The following is a 26,897-nucleotide window of genomic DNA, read 5'->3' on the forward strand; positions in this document are numbered from 1 at the left end:
TATTTAATTAATCTTATTATTAATCTCTTTTGTAATGATTTATGACTTATATTACTTTATGATTTTCTATAATTTCAGCTCAAAAAGAAGGTCATTACAGCTCGCAGTACTTATTGTCCATTTGATCTTTTTTCTGGAGTGCAGGAACGCATGAAGTCTGCACTAGAAGGATTACTAAAATCACCACAAAACAATTTAAAAATTTTTAAGGATGGCATTATTGTTTATGATCAAGAATCATCTTTCAATAACCTTGAATGTGTTTTGTCTGAATGGTTTCATAATTCTGCAACAAATGCAAACAAAGATTACATCAACGTGTTTTGTGATTTACTATGCACTGCTCTCTTACACTCATTTTCTGCAGCAGATTTGAGATTAAACCCTTCTACGTATGAATTGTATTCATCTATCGAACAAGACTTAAAATCAACCTCGCATATTAATTCAGACATATTTGCGAAAGCTAAGAAACTTTTGTATTTCACTGGAGAGGTAAGTTTTGATTGTGATTAAAAATAATATAGTGTTTATTTTAAGATATTTCATAAATATGGTTTTTATGGTATTAAATTTTACAGGCTTGCAATACAAAGGGCATAACATTGCCAACGAATTCGGTGCTAGAAAGAATTCTTCGTATGCAAAGAGTACCATTTATTAGCTCAGAATACGTTTATAATACGTATCTTAAATTTCGTTCATTGGTAACCAATGATATAATATATTCTAATTTATTAGAGACATATAAGTTTAATGAGAATTGGATATATTTTTGCAATCAAAAAGTAAGTAGGTTTTCATATACATCAGACTATTCAAGAGTGGTTTTTCTTAATATTGTAATCATCTTTCTACATATTTCAGAATACTACGGTAGAAAATTTAGAAATGTTAAAAACATGTGCCAAAGATGCTTCAATTTCAAATGAATCGAAATTTGCTGATGATAATAACAGCAACAAGCATATTAATTCAGAACCGATATGGTTTAAGAATAAAAAGCCAGATGAAAATGTTCGTCTTATATCAAAATCAAATTTACTTCCAATTCAATGTGAAAAGAATAACATGTTTTATCGTAAATCTAACATAATGCACAATGGAGATAATAAGCATTATAATAATGAAAAAGAAACACATTTAATAAATAGTGAAAGCATATTATGCTTACAGAATTATCTTCTATTTTCATGTGCCAGAGATTGCTCAATATTAATAGCCTTTCAAGAATTGCATCCGTAAGTTACTAAAAGTTTGTTTGACGATTTGTTTTTAATTAGTTTATTTAACTAATAATTGGGTATTTCTTTTAGGGATGCAGTATCATTTGTTCCTGACGAATATGTATTACAACTTTCCAATGGACTCAGCTTTATTTGTAATATTGGGATTTCAGATTTAGATCCAAAAAGTCTTCAATGCATCGAAAAACACCGCCAGCGAGACATCGATGTCTTAAATTCAGTAGTTTCTGTTCTCGAGGAAGAACTTATGATTCAAAATCAGTTATCAACCGAAACTCAATCCTTGCTATAGGTATTATATATACTTTAAGTAACGTTAAAAGGTTTTTACTGTGTACTGATTTTATATTTTATATTTTTTGACGAACATGAGTTATGTTTGAATTTCTGACAGAATGAAGTGTATCATACTTTTGAATGATTTGCAATTATATTTATTAATCCATTATGACTAGTTAAAATTGGTTCGTTAAAATATTATACACAAACACTTAAAAATTATACAGGGTATTATGTATCTGATGATACAATAGGATAAGTTAAAATTCAATTGAGAAAATGAAATACTGTGATCCTATTTTGCTCTCTGTGGCTATCCCTCTTCTCTATGATATCTCTTTTCTTGTGTTTTGAGGTATTTTCAGTCTTTCTGCCACTTCTAATTTTCGTTACGATACATCTAAGTTCTCTCTTGCTCTCCCTGATTCTTTATAATTCTTTCTGTCTCTCCATAGTTCTCCTTGAGCTCCGTGGCATTACCAGTCGTATTGGCACTCCCAATTCTCTGAAAAACCTAATTGGGTACTTCCTGGTTCTTCTTGGTTTTCCGTAGTTTCGATATTATGAAAAGTGAAATACTGTGATCATGTATAATTTCATAAGTAAACAATGAACGAACAAATTGTAGAATATCATACACGTTTTATGACATATTATAAAATTGGCAATTGTATATATATATACATAAATTCGTATATGAACATTAAAATTGTATCATATTTATATTTAAAACGAAAAAGGAAATTAATTATTTCAAAAATGTATATTATATATGTGCGAAATAATTATTTTAATGAATTTTCATTTTAAATTATGTTATACTGTGTGTGTATACAGATTCGAGTATGCGCATAAAGTATGAAAGAGTTTTACTATTATTTAAGTAATGTCTTTAAAGATGTTTATGTTTAATGAAAGATGTGTGTTCATATCAAATGAGTAATATTTATGCAAGTATCAAATTAATTTATCGTATAAATATAAATGAATTTAGATATCATGAATTCTGTTTAAATACTATGATGGATATTACAGTATTGTGATTTTAATAAAGATGATTTACATGTTAACAAGTTTATTTAATTCAAAAAATTTCAAGGTATATGAATATGGAAGTCCATAAAATTAAAAATGTATTATAATTTTAGATTGCCAAAGTAACTAAAATTAAAATAGATAACCTATATATGTGGTGTCCAAGTTCAGGTTCATGAAACTTCAAGATCTTACAGATTGTAGATTACAAGAAATGACATTTTAAACAAAACAAATTGAATAAATATAAGTCGAGAAATACTTAATTAAAATGTTGTACTTAAAAAACTTTAAAATATGTACTTAAACTATTACCTTTAATTTTTAATGCATTTTTGACATTAAGGTAATATTGACCCGCTGCATTGTACCTTTTTTAATTATATATTTTATGTAAATATTTCCAGACATATACTTACTAAAGTCTGTTTGTCTAAAACGTTATTTTTTGTATTACTTTCAAGTTTCATGAACCTGAACTAAGATACCCCATATATACAATCAATTTAAGGTTATGTTTCACAATGCTAGTGTAATTAAATGTTTCCGAAAGTTATATTACAAAAATATTAAAAAATTTTGTTTATCATTTTAATTGCTAAACCATTAAAAGAATCATTTTTGTTTTTACAAAAGCAAATTTCGGTGGACTATAAATAATACATATACTATCATGATCAATTTGGAATTATATTTCATGAAGTATGTATCATATTACATTTTTAACATTAATACGAAAGACATTATTTTTACTTATTTATCAAAAATTTGTTCCATCGTAAATGTTAAAACGTTTAACACGGTTTATTTTACTTTTTATAAAGTCATTTACCATTTACGATAAATTACACGTATAAAATGATTACAGAAATGATATATAATATATTTATGGCATGTTATGAATGTATTTATGACATAATGTAAAATGAACATAATGCTAGTCAATAAGTGTGTTTGAATTTCTTTTGCATTCTTATATTCTGTTCAACAAGAGATCATATCCTATTCGCGCAACTCGACTAACTTCAGTAAATTCCCCACCATTTGATATTTTCCCACTATCATTCGTTTCCTACTTCACTGGTCATATACATGGTGGCCAGAACATATAAGTAGTAAGGATAGATATAGATTAGGCATAAACAAATTTGCAAATTTTTTAATTTAGGGATCTGGAAACTTGGGAATCCGCGGACTTACAGATTTGAAAATCTGAAAATTTTGCTATATAAAAATGTGAAATTTTGGAAATTAAAAAATTTCAGAATTTAGAAATTTAAACATTTGAAGATTTCTGGTCTTGACAATTTAGAACTTTCGTTGTTTTAAAGTTTGTAGTTTTGAAAATTAAAATATTAGGAATATGAAAATTTAAAAATTAGAAATTTATGAATTTAAGAATTCTTGTTTTTCGAAATTCAAAAACTTGAAAATTCGGAAATTTGGATCACCGAGTATGCAAGCTGAATGTCAAAAACATCATAAATGCGCATGCGCGTTGCGAAGCGTACTCGACCAATCAGAGCTGCTTTGCGCAGAACGGACGAAATCTCGTCGCGTGATGAATATGATCTCTTTTCAAACAGAGTATAAGTGTAATATGATAAAATTGGTTAGCATGAAACGAATATCGAACAGGTTCACTCGGTATCGTTTCCATCCACGAAGATCTTCGCCCCAATCCCCGCTGTAATTCTTGTTGGCTCTGTCACCGCGCCCCTCCCCAACGGAAGAGAAAGACCGAGCCGTCGCGGCACTCTCTCGGGCAGTCGACGTTCGTAAATGGCGACGCACCGATGTCGAGTGTTCGTAGCGAATTGGTGAATCGTCGTACGTGATGACGGCTCGTTACTGAACCTCGGACGGCGATGGGCACGCAAAAGCCGGAAGAATGGGCGAATTTACTGATCACGCGTTTCGAGGAACAGGTACATCCCATCTGTGACTCGGACTATAAAATCTGTTTTACCTTTCCTTTCTCGTCCCATCCGCTTTCCTTCTCCGTGGCCGCCCCTCTCTCTTTCTTACCTACCTCTTCCGGTGCTTTCTCTCATTCTTTCTTGTTCCCTTCCTGTATTTACTTTTCATTCTATTCTTTCTTCGTTTCGTTCTCTTTTTTCGGCCCTTTGGTTTGCCTCCTCTTTCGTTGTTATTCATCTCACTGCTTCTCCTTACGTTTCTCGTAAGGACGAGACTATACTTAACATTAGATACATTTTATATGCACACCCAGAAAAGCCGGCAACTAAACTGGAATTAAGATCATTGTGTGACACAGTTTCTGTGTGGTGAAACAAGCGTGAAAATTTTGATCAGTGAGAACGTAAAGTGAGGAGGTGACATGAGTACGTTTGAACACGTAACTTTGACAGTAGTTAGTTCTTTTCTAAGCTGAATCCTGTAGCAGTTTTCTATTTGAGACAATCGACGCTTTTCGTGTCAGTAAAGTGTGTACAATTTATCCGTTTAAATTTTCTGTCAAAGTCTTATTTATGCCTGACTTTTCTCGGTTTCTTTTTAGAGAAACATACTTACCGTTTCTACTTCAACCCTGTAAGATTTGTATGAAGTAAATTTTGAATGACGCAATGGCTTTGAATCAATTATCGTTAAATTCTATTTATCGTATAAAATTTGTGCATTATTTTTAAGATTGTGGGTGTAGTCATTAACGGTTGATATCGTTGCTCCCGTGAATGTACCGTCATTCGTTTATTCGTTGATTCGTTCATTCATGGGAAGATGCTTTCTCGCGGTCTCCTCCCTCTACACGCCGTGGACTCCACGGTTTGACCTTCGCCCCTTCTTCCTTTCCTCTCTGTCCCGATAGCTATTCAGTTAAGGTGTATACAGGGTGTTCCAAATTCTATGAGTTCTAATAATTTTTAAAAATTTTATTTTGTCCTTAAATTATAACTAATGTAATTAAATTAACAATTTCGTAAAGAATTACACAGACATTTAAATAATTTTTTAAAGTATCATAAAAATTTAAAGGTTTAATTTTAAACTTCGATTTTAATTATTCATGATCATAACCATTCTTACAGCATTGAAGAGAAAGACAAACAATAGTATATAAAAATAGTAAAAATTATTCTTAACATCAAAATCAAATTGAAATCGAGCAAGAATTGAATTAAAGTAATATAGAAATTAAAATCATTCGGAACTGAAGTCGAAATCGAGTAAAAATTGAATTTAAATAAAATGAAGTTAAAATAAAAATCAAGAATAAATTAAAATCAAGTGGAAATCAAATAAAAGTCAGTCGACTTGGAATTGGATAGTAACCGAATTAAAATCGAATAATAAACAAGTCGAAATTGGAACCGAATAGAAATAAAAATTATTAAAATCAATTTGGTGTTGTCACTAGGTATATAAAAAGTATAGTAATAATAACTTTCTTTCTAATAAATTAATTAATCAAAATCGAAATTAAATTGACATCATTGAAATTACCTTTCAAAAGTTATTTATCATTTTAATAATATTGCCAAAACGCATAATTTATTATGTAATGAAATATATTTTATAGAAAAAAAAGGAAGTTCAGAAATGAGTTATTGAGATACCCTGTAGAATTTCATTCCTCGTCCCGTAACCCCTCTGTACCCACACAACGTCGCTTCCGTCGTGTCACGGATACATGAATGGAAATTGCATTCACTTCACGCACGGCTTATCGAAGAATTCAAATCTATGGTATATACACTTCAATGCGTTCAAATGCGTCCAAACGCGATTACACGTACATGCATGTAACTTTCGAGTTTTGTCAAAAGCATATGTCATTGTAAACGTGTCTTCGATCGGTCAATATATTAGTCTATCGAAAAGTTTTGTCTACACACAAATGGTATCTGCTGGTATAATACTCATTGTGGACATTTATACACAAACCGTAATTGATAAATGTAATAAAATATTATTTGTTCAATAGCAATCAACTATTCACTTATTAGTGTTTAAGTCAAAATAGGATTTTTTATTTAAATATTTTATAGAGTGTAATCATCTTTGAACTATCATCTTGAATGACACTCATTTCCCTAACTTAAATCTTTACCTTCAAATTTTCAAACCATTATCAGTTTGTAACTTCTGATATCTTCTAAATGAAACAATACAGATTTTGTTTTGAAATTATTTTACTATGATTGTGTCTATTTATTGCACCTGTATAAGTCATGATGCCCATTTTGTAATAAATATATTTTCTTAACCATCTCATATCATAAGAAAAATTATTGTATCATACTCTATTGTATTTTAATTTCAGTGTTTATTTCTATTACCTATTAATCTATAAATTTAATGGATTTTCTTTCTAAACAATAAATGAACAATTTTTTAACTAGAATTTGGAAAGAACACAGTGACATAAATAGATTTTGTCAATGGACATATTTGTTCTACTATCATTTATAACAAATTAATTAATTGATCACAAAACTTTTTATCATTGTTTATCATTGATTTATATCATATTTTAAAGTGAAAAATCTTAATGGCCACATAATGAGTAGAACTTCCTAACAGATATAATACATGCATACAACTACAAAGTGTAACATACCTTAATAAATATTTTGTTGTTATTCTAATTTGTTACAGTTATATTTTAGGAACTATTTAATTTATATTTTTTCGATAAGCCGTAGCAGTGATAATTGCTGCTCCATAATTAAAATAGGAAAATTAATATTTTTTCTTTTTTGTTCAAAATTTAAAATTTCAAGGAGAAAATTTATTCATCAATATGTATGTTAATATATGTATATTACATATATCTCATGCTATAATTTACAGATAAAAATGTACAGATGTAGAATACCAAACTAATTAATTTATTATATTTTCTATATCTTAATCTTCCAATTATTAAAATTATGTGGTATCATTAAAAAAAATGATTTCTTTCTGTACAGTTGCCGTGTCACAGTGGTCCTCAGACCACCCATTCTCGTATGAACGAAGAGAGGAACAAAAAATGCCTAATACAAATCTCTCAATATCGTTTCTCTCTTGTAATATCCAGTCTAACAAAAATACTTCAAGGCGTTAATGAAATGGTGCCATGTATTGGGGGTCAACGTATATTTCATAGCACAGATCATGATCGGCATTGCTATGAATCTGTTATTATTATCTTAGACACCTTGGAAAAGTGTCTTGCAAATCAACCAAAAGACACAGTTAAATTTGACGAGACTATGAATGTAAAGTTTCTGCTTAAAGAAATTTGCCAGTTTATAGGTAATAAGATTGTAATTAGTTTAATGCTAATTGTATTAAACAAAAATTTAACACGTAAATAACTTTCAGATATACCAAATGATATACCCCAAAATGCTCACTTACGTAATTTGGCAAGTAAAGTTTTGTTTGCACTGAGCTTGAACTTTTTCAATGCTGTGTTTAATAGAATATCATCCAGGCTTCAAGAGCTAGCAAAATGTGGTGATGAAAATGCTGATTATAGTGATATTGAATTAATTCAACATATTAATGTGGATGTTTATAGATTGACGAGACTTTTAAATGGTAATTTCATTAATTATTTAATCATTTCACTGTTATGCATGTTATAATAATAATTATTATTATTATTACAGAAACGATACAAAAATTCAAACAACTCAAAAAATCTGCACACATAGTTCTTATGAACTCTTTAGAAAAAGCAATTTGGAATTGGATGGATACTTACCCTCATGAATTTGCTGATCTACAAAAGAAGCCTAATGAAGATCTTGCAAAAGTATGTGAAGAATTATTTGACATCCTTGATACATTTGCAGACAATAAAAAAGGAAGAACTGCAGCTGTTTGGCCTTTGCAAATTATGCTACTGATACTTTCACCAAAAGTACTGGAGGAAATAGTTAATGCTGATTTTGGTGCTCCTTGTTCACCAAAACATTCAAAGAAAAAGCAATTTATTGATAGTGTCAAACGAGGCCTAGGAATGCATGGCAGTTCTAGTAGACAACTAGTGGAAGCTGCCGCAGTCACTTGTATTAAACTTTGTAAAGCATCAACCTATGTAAACAACCAGGATTCGAATAATGTTATCTTCATGCTTGTTCAACATGTAATGAATGATTTAATGGCACTACTTTTTAATCCAGGAAAATTATTTTCTCGTGGTCAAAGCTACGTTGCACAAGACATCGACCTAATGATAGACTGTTTTGTTAGCTGTTTTCGCATTAAACCTCACAACAACGAAGTACTTAAAGTCTGCTTGAACCTGAATTTTCCATCGACGTACCAGTTTGTCTTGGTTAGCTCATTATACAAGTAAGAGAAACTTTCCACTGTAATTGGAAATATTACAATTTACTTCGATAATATCGGGGCATATTAATTTCAAAAAAATTTCTTATTTTAGAATTGTAACTCAACCAAGACTGCCATGGTGGCCTCAAATAGATCTTCTGTATTCTCGTAGTGCAGAACTTAGGAATATGTTTACTGATATTTTAAATAAAGTCACACAGAGTTACATATCACACACACCATTGCGAATGATTCAAAGTTTAACGCTCAAAGGTAAAGAACAAAACAAATACAGAGATCGTGGAGAAGATGTATCAAGTTACAGAAATCTGTTGTTATGGATGGTGAAACTTATTCATGCTGATCCTATGCTGCTGTTGAATGTGAGTGCTTTACTTCAAAAGATTTATTATATTCTAACTAATAACATTGTATGCATCATATGAATTTTTTTTTTATCTAATAGAACCAAGGAAAAGCTGGCCATGAAATACAAAGTTCTACATTGGAATTAATTAATGGTTTAGTTTCTTTAGTTCATCAACCAACAATGCCAGACATTGCTTATGAAGCAATGGAAGCATTACTTGTGTTGCATCATCCAGATAAAATAAAAGCATGGAATCCAGAAGCACCAATTAATACCTTTTGGGACGTTAGTTCGCAAGTTCTCTTCTCGATTTCTCAAAAATTAATTCAACATCAGATCGTGAATTATACTTGTATATTGAAGTGGTTGAGAGAGATACTAATTTGTAGAAACGCTTTTCTGGCACAAAATAAGGATTATGCTAATGTGGGTAGTCAGATTGCAATTTGTAAGCAAGCACATATTAAACTCGAGGTTGGTTTGATTATGAACTTAATATTCACTTCATTTTAGATGAATCATAATAAATTTACTATTTTTTATTTTTCAGGTTGTATTTTTCATGTACTTGTGGAGTATAAACATGGAGGCTGTTCTAGTGTCAATGTCTTGTTTTGCGTTGCTCTGTGAGGAAGCAGAAATTCGTTGTGGTAGTGATGAAGTAGCAGTAACTTGTTTACTTCCTAACTATCACTTATATCTTGAATTGGCGCAAGCTTCTACTGTGTTAATCACTGGTGAGTTTAGATATTTAAATACTTAGAATATTATTATATCAATTCATTTTTTATATAAAGTCTCCTACTTTCCAAATTAGAAGCAGAAATTCGAATCGACAAATCAAAACTAAAATTATGATATCGTTTACATGTGAAATATAATTTTTGTATCTAAATTCATTTGTAATATATATTTTTAAAAATGGTAATTATGTTTAAAAGAATTAAAATTTCGTAAGTATATCATTTTAATTGCTATGGATATCACGAGTTATATTAAGTATATTTAAGTGTATTTAATTTTATATTAGATAAGACTATATTTATTCATATTAAATTAGGTAAGATCTATTCACATTAGATGCAATCCTGTTAATTCAGATTAAGTTTATATCATTTACTATACTAGGTTTTGCAGTAACTACTCATACAGCAGGATATTTGTCATAATAGAAAAATATATATAAAATAATAGGTCTACTCAAAAACTAATTGCTTGTTGCTATATTTTTGTATAGTTGGTTTAGTTGCCATATTTTTATTGCAAAGTATTCAGCATAACTCGAAGTATCTATAGCAATCAAAGTATATACTTGTGGAAACGAATCCTTTTTGTGCATAACTACCTCAAGATTATATATATGAACAAAATTTTTGTAAAATAAATAATTTATTAGTATTGTTGTTTACTAAATATAATTTTAAATTAGTTTCGATTCGGGTATCTACTGAAAATGTTTTTATTTGAATTCAAACATTCGTTCCTGAATTTTTGAATTCACTTTGTATTTTGATTAGTATAACCCTTATATGGCTGCAGTAGAGTATTAAAGACCTTGTTACCATAACAGCCAGCGGAGAAAGTAAGATATATAATTATGGTAAGTGTTATTCAAAATTTACATACATATATTATTAAAGTTAACGTCGTTTTATTCCTGTTTCTTTATTCGAAATAGAATATTTAATGCATCACCATTTATCAAACATTAATACATTAAATAAGTATATTGTATATTTTTTAGGACGAGCCGCTTTGCAAAAAAGAATTATGGCCTTATTAAGGAAGATAGAACATTGCGTAAATGGTGTACAGCCTGTATGTTATCATGCATATAATAAATATGTATAGTACATATATTATTCTATATATGACATACAATGTTTTCTGTTATCAGGCTTGGGAGGAAACATGTAAAAATTGGGAAGCAACTTCTGAACAGTTAGTGAATTATCCTAAATCTAAAATTGAAGATGGTCAGATGGAATCATTTCATCGAAGTACAGCAAAGCGAAGAGCATCACATCAAAATTCAGAACATGAATTGGAAGAGCAAATTAATGAGTGGGCCAACATGACTGGATTTCTTTGTGCATTAGGGGGAGTATGTTTACAGAAACGTTCCTTGAATAGACCATTATCAGGAATACCTCAAAATACAGATTCCAAAAAAGGTTTAAAACAAGAACCTGCGTCTTGTTTATCAAATCCAAGCCAGGAAGTACAACATTGCACACAATTTGTTTATAGTTTGCTACGTTTGTTAATTTGTAACAATGAGAAGTTTGGAAGTCAAATTCAGGAACATGTTAAAGAATTGGTTGGCCATGAAATGAGTCCAGCATTGTATCCTATACTTTTTGATCAGATTAAAAGCATAGTTGAAAAATTCTTTGATCAACAAGGACAAGTTATAGTAACTGGTGTTAACACAAAATTTATCGAACACATAATATTCATAATGAAGAATATCTTGGATTCTAAGACGGATCAACCTTCCGAGTATCTTGGAATGACGAGCATAGAAGGGATGATGTTGGCGATTGTCAGATATGTTAGACATTTGGATATGACAGTCCGCTCTATACAAATCAAGACAAAATTGTGTCAGCTTGTTGAAGCGATGATGAAACGACGAGATGATTTAGCCTTTCGACAAGAAATGAAATTCAGGAATAAACTTGTTGAATATTTAACAGATTGGGTAATGGGTGCTACTCATAACCGGTGAATAATATTTTCATAAAATACATTTATATAATTATCATTGCTCTTTGTATCTTTTAAGCATGCTTACTTTATCTAATGTTACAGTGACTTGGATCAGGCTTGTATGGAAGCAGTTGGTGCATTACTACGAGGTTTACCTCTTCAACCTGAAGAATCTGACCGTGGTGATTTAATGGAAGCCAAATCTCAACTATTTCTTAAATATTTTACGCTTTTCATGAATCTGTTAAACCACTGCAATGAAGCAGCTGGCGAGGAAAAAGAAATTATGTCCCAGCAATCTTGTTTAAACAGTGGCAAATTGTCTACCTTACATAATGCTACTATACAAGCAATGAGTAACCTTCTCAGCGCAAACATTGATAGTGGTTTAAGACATTCGTTACGTAAGTGAAACAATATATTAGTTTTCAAACTTTAGAGATTTTACATTCATTATATTTTGTTTTAATTAATACAGGATTGGGTTATGACCCGGATCTACAAACACGCGCAGCATTCATGGAAGTCCTCACTAAAATTCTTCAGCAGGGAACGGAATTTGATACTCTAGCAGAAACTGTGTTGGCTGATAGGTTTGAACAATTGGTTCAACTTGTTACAATGATCAGCGACAAAGGAGAGTTACCTATTGCAATGGCTCTGGCTAATGTAGTTACAACAAATCAAATGGATGAATTGGCAAGAGTTTTCGTGACATTATTTGATGCGAAACACTTGTTATCTCCCCTTTTATGGAATATGTTTTATCGTGAAGTGGAAGTTTCTGACTGTATGCAAACATTATTTAGAGGAAACAGTCTTGGAAGCAAAATTATGGCATTCTGTTTCAAAATTTATGGCGCGAGTTACTTACAAAATTTATTGGAGCCTTTAATCACACCTTTATTGGACGATCCTACTACAGGTTTTGAAGTTGATAGTGCAAGGATAGATGCTAATGAAAATATAGAACAAAATGGTCGCAATTTAATAGCATTGACCCAAAAGGTATTCGATGCAATAGTATCATCTGCTGATAGTTTTCCATCACAATTACGATCCATGTGTCATTGTTTGTACCAAGTACTCAGTAAAAGATTTCCACAATGTCCACAGAATAACATTGGAGCTGTAGGGACTGTAATATTCTTGCGGTTCATCAATCCAGCAATTGTGTCACCTCAAGAAATGGGTATTGTAAATAAATCTGTACCCCATCATATTAAAAGAGGTTTGATGCTGATGTCTAAAATACTACAGAATATTGCAAATCACGTGGAATTTAGTAAAGAACAGCACATGTTACCTTTCAATGATTTTCTACGAGCACATTTTGAAATTGGAAGGAGATTTTTCATACAAATAGCATCGGATTGCGAAACGGTCGATCAAGCCAACCATCCAATGTCGTTTGTATCAGATGGTAACGTTTTAGCGTTGCACAGACTGCTTTGGAACCACCAAGAAAAAATTGGCGATTATCTCAGCAGCAGTAGGGACCATAAAGCAGTAGGGAGAAGGCCTTTCGACAAAATGGCTACGTTGTTAGCATATCTTGGCCCCCCAGAACATAAACCAGTGGATTCACATTTGCTGTTCTCCTCCTCTTATGCTAGGTGGTCAAACATCGACATGTGTTCGACCTATTTCGAGGAAATTATGGTGAAACACAATATGCATGAAAATGAAGAATTTAAAAGTATCAAAAATCTCAATATTTTTTACCAAGCAGGTACCAGCAAACAAGGATATCCGGTGTTCTATTATATCGCCAGACGTTATAAGATTGGTGACACGAACGGTGATCTGTTGATATACCACGTTATTCTAACTCTAAAGCCATTTTGTCATTCTCCGTTTGAATTGGTTGTCGATTTCACCCATACCTGTTCAGACAATCGATTCAGGACAGAATTTCTACAGAAATGGTTTTACGTGTTGCCTAAAGTTGCCTATGAAAACATTCATGCGGCCTATATTTACAATTGCAACAGTTGGGTGAGAGAGTATACCAAGTTTCATGATAGAATTTTGGCACCCTTGAAAAGTAATAGAAAAGTTGTCTTCATTGATGGACCTGGACGTTTGAATGACATGATTGATGTGGATCAACAAAAATTACCCGGAGCCACACTCTCCCTTGACGAAGACTTGAAGGTTTTTAACAGTGCTTTGAAACTTTCTCATAAGGACACCAAGGTATCCATTAAAGTTGGACCAACAGCTATACAAATTACCTCGGCGGAGAAATGCAAAGTATTATCGCATTCCGTTCTTTTAAATGATGTTTATTACGCGTCTGAGATAGAAGAAGTTTGTTTAGTAGATGACAATCAATTTACATTGACCATTTCGAACGAAACTGGCCCATTATCTTTTATTCACAATGACTGTGATAGTTTGGTGCAGGCTATAATTCATATAAGAAATCGATGGGAATTATCACAGCCAGAGTCTGTGTCTGTTCATCCAAAGCTTAGATCTAAAGATGTACCTGGGACACTATTGAACATGGCATTGTTGAATCTTGGTAGTTCAGATCCAAATTTAAGAACAGCAGCATACAATCAACTGTGTGCTTTGACTGCGACTTTTGATTTGAAAATAGAAGGACAACTGTTAGAAACATCTGGACTTTGCATTCCATCGAACAATACTATATTCATTAAACATTTAAGCGAAACTTTGGCTGCAAATGATCCACATCTTACATTGGAATTTTTGAAAGAATGTATCGAAGGATTCAAATTGTCAAGCATCGAATTGAAACATCTCTGTTTAGAATACATGACACCATGGTTAAATAATCTCGTACGGTTTTATAAGCCAAATGACGAAGGCAAACGTCAAAAACAGGTTACAAATATTTTAGAAGAATTAATTACACTAACTATTGAAGAAGTGGAAATGTATCCAAGCATACAAGCAAAGATATGGAGCACAATTGGAAGATTACCTGATTTAATTGATACGGTTTTAGATAATTTCATTCAACGCAGCGTCAGTTTTGGACTTGGTTCCAGAAAAGTTGAAATAATGGCTGATACTGCTGTGGCTTTGGCTTCTGGGAATGTTCAACTGGTTGCAAAGAAAGTGATAGGAAGACTTTGTCGAGTTGTAGATAAAACTTGTACATCTCCGACACCGTTGTTAGAGCAACATACAAGATGGGATGATATCGCTATTTTGGCAAGATATTTATTGATGTTGTCTTTTAATAACTGTTTAGACGTGGGAAAACATCTGCCATATATATTTCATACAGTAACATTTCTAGTTTGTTCTGGAAGTCTGAGTATGCGTGCTTCCACACATGGTTTAGTTATTAACAGCATTCACTCGCTTTGCACTTGTAGTTCACCTTCTTTCTCAGAAGATACTTATAGAATACTGCGAATGAGTTTGGATGAATTTTCTCTTCCAAAATTTTATTTACTGTTTGGTATTAGTAAAGTGAAATCTGCTGCGGGTACAGCATTTAGGTCTAGCTATAAACACTCGAATGAGAAAGGGTTCAGTAACGAGCGCAGTATTACAGGAACACATGATAAAGAGAGACTTTTGTTAACCAGTTTAGAAATTATTACGGACGCTCTTCTTGAAATCATGGAAGCTTGTATGCGAGACATTCCAAATTGTGATTGGTTGAAAACCTGGACATCTTTGGCGAAGAATTTTGCTTTCTGTTTTAATCCAGCACTTCAACCAAGAGCTTTAATTGTTTTTGGATGCATAAGTAAAAGTATAACGGATCAAGATATGAAACAATTATTGAGGATATTGATAAAAGCGCTTGAGAGTTTCAATGATATCACTTTGCTTGAAGCAATCATTATGTGCCTCACCAGATTACAACCATTGCTTCGACCCGTAAGTTTTAATTCTTTATTTTTATACATTAAAAAGAATAATTTAAAAAACTATAAACTTTGTACTATATCACTTATTTTAATATTTTTCAGGAATCTCCTATACATCGATATTTATTTTGGATTGCAACGTCAGTTCTCCAATTAGATGAAGCATCTTTGTATGCGTGTGGTTTAGCCCTACTTGAGCAAAATTTACATACTTTAGATTCGCAAGGAACTTTTGATGATAAGGTAGAAATTTATTTTTCTATAATTACAATCTTTGTTTTATTAATGTTTATTCTTTATTTGTTAATACACTTTATTAACGTTTTCTATTTTTATTAACTATTTCAATTTTCAGACTTTGGAACACGTTATGATAACTACGCGTGAACCTTTAGAATGGCATTTCAAACAATTAGATCAAGCTGTAGGACTTTCGTTTAAATCAAATTTTCATTTTGCACTGGTCGGTCATCTTTTAAAAGGATACAGACATCCTACACCAACTACTGTTACAAGAACAGCTAGAGTATTAACCATGTTGTTAGGTATTGTGGCTAAACCATTTAGAAGAGATAAATTTGAAGTAACACCAGAAAGCGTGGCCTATTTATCTGGTAAGTTTATATACAAATCTTGTTAAATAGATTGAAACTAATAATTTTTTATTCATATTAGCATTGGTATCTGTATCTGAAGAAGTGAGAAGTCGATGCCATATTAGACATGCAGCTACCAAGAATGCAGAATCTGGAAGTACAGACTGCCTTGACATTTTGCTTCCACATAATGCAGTAAATACTTTTAACAAGAAATATATTTAATAAGAAATATATAACGAACTAATTTTTATATTATTGTTCAGGATACAACTAGTTCAGCATCCAGTAATCCTACTAATCGCAGACAAAAGTCTTGGGATCTATTAGATCAGTCTGCACTCACTCAAGCTAGACAACAGAAACAATATTCAACTCATCAGGTATGTTTTATCTGTTATATGTATGTACGAACAATTCATGAAGACATCACATTATTTTTTTAACTACATATATTTATACAATACTTGTACCGTAGTTTTGAGCAAAAGCAGACTATCAACCATTGTTATAACGCAGTATGCAATATTTTTAATTTCGTATCATGTAACAAGCTATTGATAAATTTCTACTTGATTTTTATTGTTTGAACAAGGGGTTTTATTGCTAATTAATTATTTATTGTATTTATTTGCTTAGTACTTTTTTATTTATTTTTTATATTCAGTTATTATGATGGTACTGAATAAAAGCAATTAAAATATAATCGAAACATAGTAATGAATACTATATTATTAAGATACTGTTAATATTTCCAGTTATTTTATAGTATATTCCAAAAAAGAGAATTCAATTTTATACCGAGTAACATTGTTTGTTATCTTGTGTTTTTTTATGTACCTCTGTTTGCTCTTTCGATGTCTATGCTCGCAACTTTCTGCCTTGCCTGTGCCTGGATTGTATCAAATACAATGCAACTTGTCACTTATTGTACCATACTTCATCAATTTGCCCAAAAATGGCGATGTACGCGTCATTAACAAGACTGGACGGATTTTATTTAAAACGCAGCGATCATTTTCTGTACCAACTACGAAGGAAACGAAACCAACCGAAGAAACAGAATCAAAGGTATTTTATCTTCATTTTTTTCTTTGAGGAGATAAAAATCACTATTATTTTTAAATCGAACTTAAAATCTATATCCACATTAAAATTCTTATAATTTATATAGAATCGAAGCGCCAGAGTAAGCGTGAGCAATGAAAATAATATATTGCTCGATCCGGAAGTATTGACCGATTTTTCGACTCAGAGTTTGGTTTTGACTGTTCTGGTAACTTTAGTCAAGAATTCAACCGATGAAAATGAACAACGCATTCTTTATGAATACCTTGCAGAAGCTTCCGTAGTATTTCCAAAAGTTTTTCCAGTAATGTAAGCTTTTATTTTTTTGTTAAGATCTTTTTACGTATAGTATATACTAAAGCATGTTTTAAAAATAGCTATCAATAATTATAATTGTAATTGACAAAAGATATGTTCAATGTCAGTCTAAGGGATATAAATTTTGTTCACAGCCACAATTTGCTTGATGCAAAAATTAACAGTGTATTATCCTCCTGTCATGATCAAGGTATACTGAATTCAGTACAAGCAATTATACAGAACATAATTGCCTGTGAGGACACGAGTCAACAACAATTACATTATTTGCAAAGCTGTGGATTCGGTGGATTATGGAGATTTGCAGGCCCGTACACAAACGTAAGTAACCATATATAAATAATGAGTTGGATTAAATCAATCTAAAGCAACCAATGTATATCAACATCAATTTTTTTACAGTCTAATTGTACAGCTGAAAGTGCTCAGTTATTTGTAAATTGCCTAAAAGCCATGGTAGAAACATGTTTACCAATTGATGAATTCGAAGGATCGAGTAGCAATGAAATTTCAAATGAGAGATGTAAACGAAACGATGTTCATCAACAAGAAGTTACAACAAGGAATAAAACTTCTGTATACGGAACTGATCGAACAAATGCTTTTACAGAAAAGAAAGATGATGCCCAACGAAGTACTGCTTCTTTCGCTTACAGAGAGTAAGTGAATTAATTGATCTAGATATTTCAAGTATTAGAAAAGTGCAATAAATATTTGATCCAGAAGTATAGCCTTAAAAATTCTGTGATATAATAACTCAAATAAACGAAATACAAGATACTGATAACGGTAGTAATTTTAGTCGCAGTATTGATAGCAGAGGAGATGTTTCGCTGAATTCTATGAGCCAAGGAGAAAACACTAGCAGTAGTAATAGTTTGCAACCTTAGCGATTAGCATGTGAACATAAGAAACAGTGTGGTAAACATGGGCGAAAAGGACAAGTTGGTCGGAAATTGCATCGGCAACTAAGGTATGTTCACTATGTAACGGCATATAATTTAATTGTTTAAACGATCATTACAGTTTGGAACTTTCATTTGTTTTAATTCAATCTTGTAGCTGTCTGTTATTGCAATAAAAAGAAGTGTGATATTTTCTTTCCAAATTATTCATAACAAAGTAACAAGTTTCAAACTATAATTATTCAATTGATCATCATCCAATTAGTTAATGTATTTAAATAATACTGAAGGAACGGTAAATTGTCCTTTTTTAGAAATTAGATTTATTTTTATGTAAAAAAATTAATATCAGTTTAATGTACTATTTAGTATGGTTACATCCTTAATGTTGACCATGTTGAGGAAATTCAATACTTACAAATGATATTTATTTTGAATAACTTTACTGATTAATTATTTCATAGTGAAGTATATAAACAAAGTCTTTTAATTTCATGCACTAATTTGATGAAAAGAAGATGTTTATACTGTGATTTAAATTTTAATTATTACAATATTTGATTTTGTTAATCTAATTTATGTATATTTATATATCAAGGAACGCAAACATTTTGGCTCCGTGTTATTGCTGCAACATGTCGAATCAGTTTAATCCAATGCCGTCCACCTCACGTTAATGAACCCACTGGAATGGAAGCCAACAGAGAACCCTTCGTTGGTTGATACTTACTTTGTTTTTTTAACAGTATACATCAACGCTTACGTATCATTTTTGAATTTGCGTTCAATACAATGACTAATTATGAATTTGTGAATTTATGCAGCGAGGCGTTGTAGAATGAGGCACAAAGGCTTTTATTGAACCAGTGTTATTTCGTACGGATAATGTTTATAGAGCATGAGATTGTTTGAATCGTTTAAATAATTTTTATAGTTGATCAATGCAACTATATATAGTTCCAATGACTGGAACTGAATATTTATCTAAATGTTTTTATCTCTTTACAACTAAATATTTTTGTATCATAGAAAAACTCTGTTTCTATCTCTGAAGAAATTTAATATAGTCTCATGTTGTTAGAGTAAAATGATTGTATGCATAGTTTATCAAGGAAATTTAATTTCGTGTACAACTGTAAAGGGTTAAACGAATTTTATTTTTTGTTAATACATAGTAGAAGAAATGGTATTTTATGACAATTGCTAAGTTCCGCTTAGAATTGATTATGATAAGAAGACGATCTGAAAGGAACGACATAGTTGTTACGTTATAAAGAAAGTTGAACAGAAAAAAAGATGCGTTTAATGGAAATCTGCTGCAGGCATCAGTAAGATGGATCGCCGTTAAAGAAGTTCCATCGAAATGGTATTGAGTGTTCACCACGCCTATGTAAATAAATATAAGAGTTTTCTACGTGCATAGAGACCTAATATCTCAAAAGAAGAATCTATTCATGAGATTAACAGCGAATATTTTATGTTATTAGATACTACAAGGGAATCTCGAATTGACTAGAATAGAATTCTAGATCAACGCAGAATCTTTTCAAGAACAGTATATCATTGTACGAAAAGAAAAAAACTTTTATTCCATTTCATATTTATTTTTTGAGTGCAATTGTATTTTATTTAAAAAAAAAAAAAACAAAGCGAAGCATATACACGATATGCGATTTTTCCAAAAGAAAAAAAAATCGCGTTTACTTTTGATAGAATTTCGAGGGAGTCAGGAACTCATCTCTCGAACATCATAGTATAGATCAATGATGGGCATTTACAGCTGTAAGAGCGCAATGCACTGACATGCAAGGAGCGAACATTCTCGAACACCGATAAGTACGGTAGACTCTCGTTATATTGCCATATATAGAATTCTGGAAGATAGAGTTACAGAAAGAAGTCCTTCTATGTAGTGCTTGAAAATTGTTAAATTCCTAAATTTGAATATTTGTAATTTTGATAATTTCAAAATTTGAATCCGTATACCGTGGAAGTGAAATGTCACTAATATGTGTGAAAGTTCATGAAAAGAATAATTTACTTAACCGATGATATAAACAGAGTCTATTATAATAGCTCGCTGTATTTGGTTGATCAGAAGTGGGAAGATTCAATGTTCTCTTTCTTGTACATGTCCCTGCATGACCGTGCCGTGAGCTCTTCGGTGGGCACGCGATTTACCCATCACTGGTATAGATTCAACCCCTTGCGCTTGCCTATTATTTACTCATGCATTAACACTAGATGTCAATATATTTTTATATTGTTAAACGTTTACTAAATTTTTAGTGATGGACTTTTAATCGAATGTTTCTCGTTTGATGAACATATAATAATTTATGATATTTAGTCGGACTATTGATGGTAATATATATATATGAAAATAATAACTGTGTGTATTATAGGTCTCAGAGTAAAAAACAATAAGTGTCAAGGGGTTGATAATGGCGCTCTGGACCAGCATGCGTTCGATGCATCGAAGCTTCCTTTAGTCTTGGGATGCTCGAGCAGCCGAACGGTCATTTCTAGAGTTCTCTAAAAATAAAACACCAATGATTATATTGTCTACCACTTATTAAAGTACAAAGCGAGACCACATGTTATTTTTCCCCCCTTAAGTGTATAACGACACCGAGGGACAATTTATTAGTAATTAGGAAGAAAACCAACTATTAGTGGCACGATACACGAGTGTTGGTTTTCTTTTCTTTTCTTTGTCGAACGATGGCTAAGAATATATTAAATATACGTATAGTAGATTTAACGCAGCAATAGAATACTTGTAACGAACTCGATGAAGCGTTTGTACATAGTATTATATATATATATATTATATGCAGGTCGTTTCGCAAATTGTCAGATAATGGCTAATGAAAAATTCACTAAAGGTGCTGATTAAAAGACACAGACACACAATTGAACGTTATATGTATCATTTTAAAGTTGACATTGTTTTAATAGTTTTATTACACAAGCACAAATTTAAAGGTGCCGAATTTTCTCTTAGTGATTATTGTAAAGCTTACAAAATACTGTGTGTAGAGTATTTCATACAGTATATTATAAATTCAGGAAATAATAACTTAAATTAAAAATTATACTTGCCATGTTTTCATAGACTATTGATTATTAATGGGCCTATTAATAATTGTAATATTAATATTTCTTTATATCTTATTTGATAAAGAGTAACATTTCAGTTAATACTATCCAATATCTGTTTATGACTTTACGTCAAAGGATTAACCCTTTGCCATTCAAATTTTCTGTATAATGTTAATATGTTTTTCTTGTTCGTAACTTTATGTCAAAAGATTTAATTAACTGTTTATAACTCAAATCTTATATGTTTGAGAAAATAAACAATAAATTTGTTTCATCATTCTTTAGTTTGCCTAACACGATACATATAAAGCAAAGAAGCAAGTTTTGAATTTAAGACAGAAATTTTATTGTCCGATAGACGAATAAATATGTAGAGGGTTAAATATTTAACGTGAAGAAAAGGACTATATTTTCAATTAGTAACTGCAAAGATATATGAAGGGTTAACAAGCATAGAGTTAAATATTCTAACAAAACATATGTATTTTAATGTATTGTTAATTAACAAATTGATACTCAATAGTCCATTGAAAACATTTCACATCCGGTTTATTTGTTAAGATATAAAGGGCGCATGCTGTGTAAGTATACCATATCTTATGAAACACTCTGTATATACATATAAATACACTATATAAATATTTGTATAGCACTTGCACATTTTGAAGATTTATAATTTTATGAAGACGAGATTGTTTTAAACTGATCGAATAAGAATGATATATGTTATTATTAGGCAAAACGTTTTATATAGATTCGAGTGTCCATGTCGGATGTTGATTTAAAAATATAATATACAATCTTTTAAATGCTTGTACTTAGATATTTTTGAAGCATCTGAAATCGAACTACGCTACGAGGAAAAGAGAAAAAAAGTTGTTAAATCTAGTTAAATGTTTAAGTGTTATATCTGTTTCGTGCAGCAATCGCGAATATAAAAACCACCAGTCTCTTCAACAGAAATAAAAAATGTTTCTTGATGTTTTCGTATTTACCAAGATTCAAATCATCGAGTTCCTTATGAAAGCTCAGAAAAATAACGAATTAAAATTATGCTATAATAAACTATAATTTACAACGGATCATGAACAAAACAATATATCATTTTAAAGTTTTCAAACGTTTATTTTCCTTCAATTTTGTTAAATCTCCTTAAAAACGTGAAAAATTAATTAAATTTGTTTTATTTTTAAGCTTAAGGCCTAATTATTATTTTATTTTTATGTTTTCAATAATTTGCATATAATTTGTTTAAAATAAATGTAGATACGTATTATTTAAACATTTTACTGGCAATTGACATCACAATGTCATTATTTGATATACCAGCTATTAGTAAAGATCAAATTTAGAACATATGTTGGTTTATTTTGTAGTTGATAACTAAGGTACCTTTTACTTTTCAAATATTTAGGAATTTAAAGCAACAATTATCTTTTATAAGTATTTGAAAGAAGAAACTATTAATCAAAATCATTTGCATAACTGGCCAGTAAAGAATTAATATTATTTATTTAATTTTTTGTTTTACTAATTAATATTAATAACAGAAATATGTTATTTAAAAATTTTTTTTAGTCTACATTAGATAAAATGGACTAATGATATTAAGAACAATTAATTAACAGTTAATAATAAATAAAGAATTGATGACACCTCCTACTAAAACAAATTCAATTATAATATCTGATGAATCTTTGTAATTGTATGTCAAATATTTTTATTTCAAGTGAAAAGAACAACGATTAAAATGAAACACAAATGGAAGCTTCACATTGAGTGTGAAAAGTAACTAAAATACTTATTTATGCTAGTTATTCTTAATAATGAAAATATACATATATTTTCTTTTTTATTATGCCATATGAAATTATAGATAAAAATAAAGTGATCTTTTCATCAATGAATACATGTTTAACAGTTCAAACATAATAATTATAAAAGGAACAGTTTTATATATTAACATTTTTCATATAATGTTTTATGAGTATTAGATGTAAATATATATCATGTTTACTTTTTTTTAAATATAATATTATGTGTTTATGAAACTAAAAGCACAAGTGTTTATATGTATATTCAATGAATTGCATAAAGATGTTTATTAATATGTATTTGATTTTATGGAAGCTTATTGCAAATGACATCTTTTTGTTGATAAAAAGTTTATGTACCTTTAAAATTCTTGACTCGTGTTGTCAAAGTACCTTTATACATCATACAGAAAATCTATTTATTATTTATTATTTATAAAATTAAAAATGATACTAATAAACATCTTCATATGCAATTAAAAATATTCTATTAACAATATGTTGACAAAATTAACAACTGATGATCTATTCTCTTTTCAACAGTTGCATATAAATTTCATATTAATTTTCTTTAGTTTATATAAATATTTCTTGATACTTATTGTAAATATTTTTTGCAAAATAAATAACTTGACAAAGCTAATGAAAATAATGACAGATCATCGTTAAAGCGTAGAATGTATAATTTCGTAAGTTTTCATTGTCATTATTGATATATTTTATAAGATAAACTATGGAATAAGTTAACCGAAAAATCAAAAGGGAGATTCAGTTCTTATACCGAGAACAAGGCACCTGAATAATAATTATAGTTTCGGGGTTAGGAAGTAATGTTTTATTTCTTCTCAGGTAAAGGTCACCTTCCATTTAAAAATTTTTTTTAAATTAGTTAATTTTCAAAATATTCCAAATTTTATCGTGAGACACAATTTTTTAATTTAAAATATGTTACAAACCATTAATTTTTTAGATATTATACAGAAAATTTAAAAATGAAATTAATGTAGGTAAAAATAGTATATGGTTAGAAGAAAATGAAGGTGACCTTCTAGTCTTCTATGTAACTCAACTTGAGAAGAAATTTTATTCGCCATCATATGACGCGCAGAGAACCAAACAACTTTTATTTCGAACATTTCTTCACATCTCTAAAACTGTAGGAGTTATTCAAGGGGATTTTCTTCACGACGAATCATCCTGTAGGAGAAATTTTTTTTACTTCCAAAATTTGTCGTTTTTTATAATCGAAGAACAACAAATAGTGATACGTGGTTGATATCCTAATGTATCATGGTTGGATGTTTAACCAGTTTCTATTATTTATACAGTGAAAAAGTAAATCTACGAATTCATCAAATCCTGCGAGGCCTACGACTTTATGGCACAGGGTATGCATCTCTTAAAATGTTGCGTATTTACTATTGTATATCTTGTAAGATTATCGAAGTTATTATTTTTATCATTATTATTATCAGCATTATCATTGCTATTAGGATATATGATAGAAGTTTATTATAACTATCATTGACATAAAATTCTTAAAACATTTAAATATTAAATATTGTTGTGTAAGTAATTTAAGGATATGCGTTATTGTACAATTCTAAATAAAAATATCTATACTTAATAAATAAAATTTTCATCGATCTGCGATGTATTTTAATGACCAAATATTGGCTAATATTATCATTATTTAATTTAAAAGAAAGAATATGAAAGAAAACTATAACAGAAATTAAAAAATTTATTTTTACGTATATGAGCGGTTTACTATTCTACAGTTTAATTATTTTAACATTTCAGTGTTTAAGTATTTTGCTATTTTAATGTTCTGTTATGTTCTTATATTACTATTTTATTGTTCAATGTATTTTTAGTACTAAAATAGTTTATGGGATTAAAATGAAGTTCTACTTCATAAATAAATTCTTAAATTTAGAAACGTAGAAATTTTCTGAATCACAAATTCTAAAATTAAAAATTTTTAAACTTTTAAATAGTATATTATAATTTTAAATTATACAAATAATATTATAATTTTTAATTATAAAACTTTTTAATTTGCAAGCTTCCAGGAGCAACATGGAAGAATCTCTTTCTATATTGCCTCTTTCTACCGGTGCCCTCAAATGCACGCCACATGCATATACTGCAACCTCGTGGGCAGCGAGTTACTTGTAGCCCCTACTTTACATCATGAACGCAATTGTCTATCGAAACGAAAAAATGGACATTTATATCGTCCATCTGAAATCCTGCAAATGCTATTGGGAAAAAATGAAAACATCCTTAGACATAAACATCGAAGTCCACATCTGTGACACAACCTAACTTTGGCACAAAGCTTCAGTATCGATCCCGCGGCAGCTGATATTCTCGACGACGACGCAAGCTCAACTCGTGACGAGGATCCATCGAGGTAGAGGGGTGGGCAGTTAGTCCTCTTTCTCGTTGCCGCTGTTTGGTTCCTCTTCTTCCTTCTGTCGCGGTCTCTCCTTCTTTCTCTCGCATCCTCGCGAGGAAGAGGACGAGAAGCAGGAAAGATGAGCGATCAAGAGGATCTCGACTACTACATCATGTTCCCATCGTCACCATCGTTTCCGAAAAACCCTACGGTGACTACCGGGAGCCAAGATCAAGGAGAGGAGTACGTGTTCGTTTATCAAGAGGAACGGCCAGTTGTCGTGCTGCTAGGATGGGCCGGCTGCAGAGACAGATACTTGGCCAAGTACAGCGCGATGTACGAAGAAAAAGGGTACTGACATTTGTTTAAATGATGATAAAATTGCTTATGATTTTACAAGATTGTAGCTAATCATTGCTGTTAAATGTTTGTGACAAAAGGCTTTGAGGAATGAACGCTCGTCAAGTGTTGTTATTGCCGCATGGTAATATCATGAAAAATACATCCGATGGAAAAGGCATGGAAGACAACGCAACGCCGGCAAATCATACTAACGATGATGTTTATTTAATCGATAACAACACGAATACTGTGTTAAATTTCAGTCCGTTCGCATATTTCTAGCGCGCTGTGTACTCAAATGTCTATATCTGGACCATAAAGCCAGAGTGTAAGTCACACTTTTCAAATATTAGAAGTCAGTAGATCGAAGTGCAGAACTGTAACTTTAGAAGCATTGAATGTATAAGTCATTTTTAACCATTGATAAAAATGCATCGTTTTATTGTTTGAAAGTGAAATTGTGGACATGTTGCTCTTTAAAGCAAAAAAGATAAATTAAGACTTGATACTGAATAGTTTTAACTATGGACTTAATGTTTCAGTGATTTAATGTC

General features: G+C 30.7%; 2 protein-coding genes across 9 annotated transcripts in view; both read left to right on the forward strand.

Moving 5' to 3' along the window:
* Positions 1–2,085, forward strand: part of Ipk1 (Inositol phosphate kinase 1) — a 48,268-nt gene extending 46,183 nt beyond the window's left edge. For 5 of the 6 annotated variants that reach the window (XM_012294459.2, XM_012294452.2, XM_076530795.1 and 2 more), the window contains 4 exons: positions 79–495; positions 582–788; positions 868–1,241; positions 1,317–2,085. In XM_012294459.2, the coding sequence (XP_012149849.1) occupies positions 79–495; positions 582–788; positions 868–1,241; positions 1,317–1,539 (1,221 nt within the window). In that variant the 3' untranslated portion in view covers positions 1,540–2,085. The remainder of the gene's footprint in view (positions 1–78; positions 496–581; positions 789–867; positions 1,242–1,316) is intronic. The other variant, XM_003707182.3, reaches the window with a different exon arrangement.
* A 2,114-nt stretch (positions 2,086–4,199) lies between these two features.
* On the forward strand, positions 4,200–22,897 carry Nf1 (neurofibromin 1). Of its 3 annotated transcripts, XM_076530794.1 has the most exons (23): positions 4,201–4,489; positions 7,496–7,823; positions 7,893–8,111; positions 8,183–8,870; positions 8,962–9,232; positions 9,316–9,693; positions 9,770–9,956; positions 10,790–10,819; positions 10,964–11,037; positions 11,117–11,946; positions 12,034–12,335; positions 12,410–12,939; positions 13,048–15,801; positions 15,894–16,034; positions 16,147–16,405; positions 16,467–16,582; positions 16,654–16,770; positions 17,372–17,458; positions 17,562–17,764; positions 17,908–18,094; positions 18,176–18,432; positions 18,576–18,746; positions 19,277–22,897. In XM_076530794.1, the coding sequence occupies exons 1-22, from the start codon at positions 4,430–4,432 to the stop codon at positions 18,661–18,663; spliced, it is 8,106 nt and encodes a 2,701-aa protein (XP_076386909.1). In that variant the 5' UTR covers positions 4,201–4,429; the 3' UTR covers positions 18,664–18,746; positions 19,277–22,897. The 3 variants fall into 3 exon arrangements, with proteins under 3 accessions (XP_076386908.1, XP_076386909.1, XP_076386906.1); XM_076530793.1 differs by having other exon boundaries at positions 4,200–4,489; positions 12,410–15,801; positions 17,399–17,458; XM_076530791.1 differs by having other exon boundaries at positions 12,410–15,801.
* Positions 22,898–26,897: the final 4,000 nt, after the last annotated feature.

Source organism: Megachile rotundata, chromosome 4 (genome assembly GCF_050947335.1).
Source record: "Megachile rotundata isolate GNS110a chromosome 4, iyMegRotu1, whole genome shotgun sequence".
Classification (NCBI taxonomy): Eukaryota; Metazoa; Arthropoda; class Insecta; order Hymenoptera; family Megachilidae; genus Megachile; species Megachile rotundata.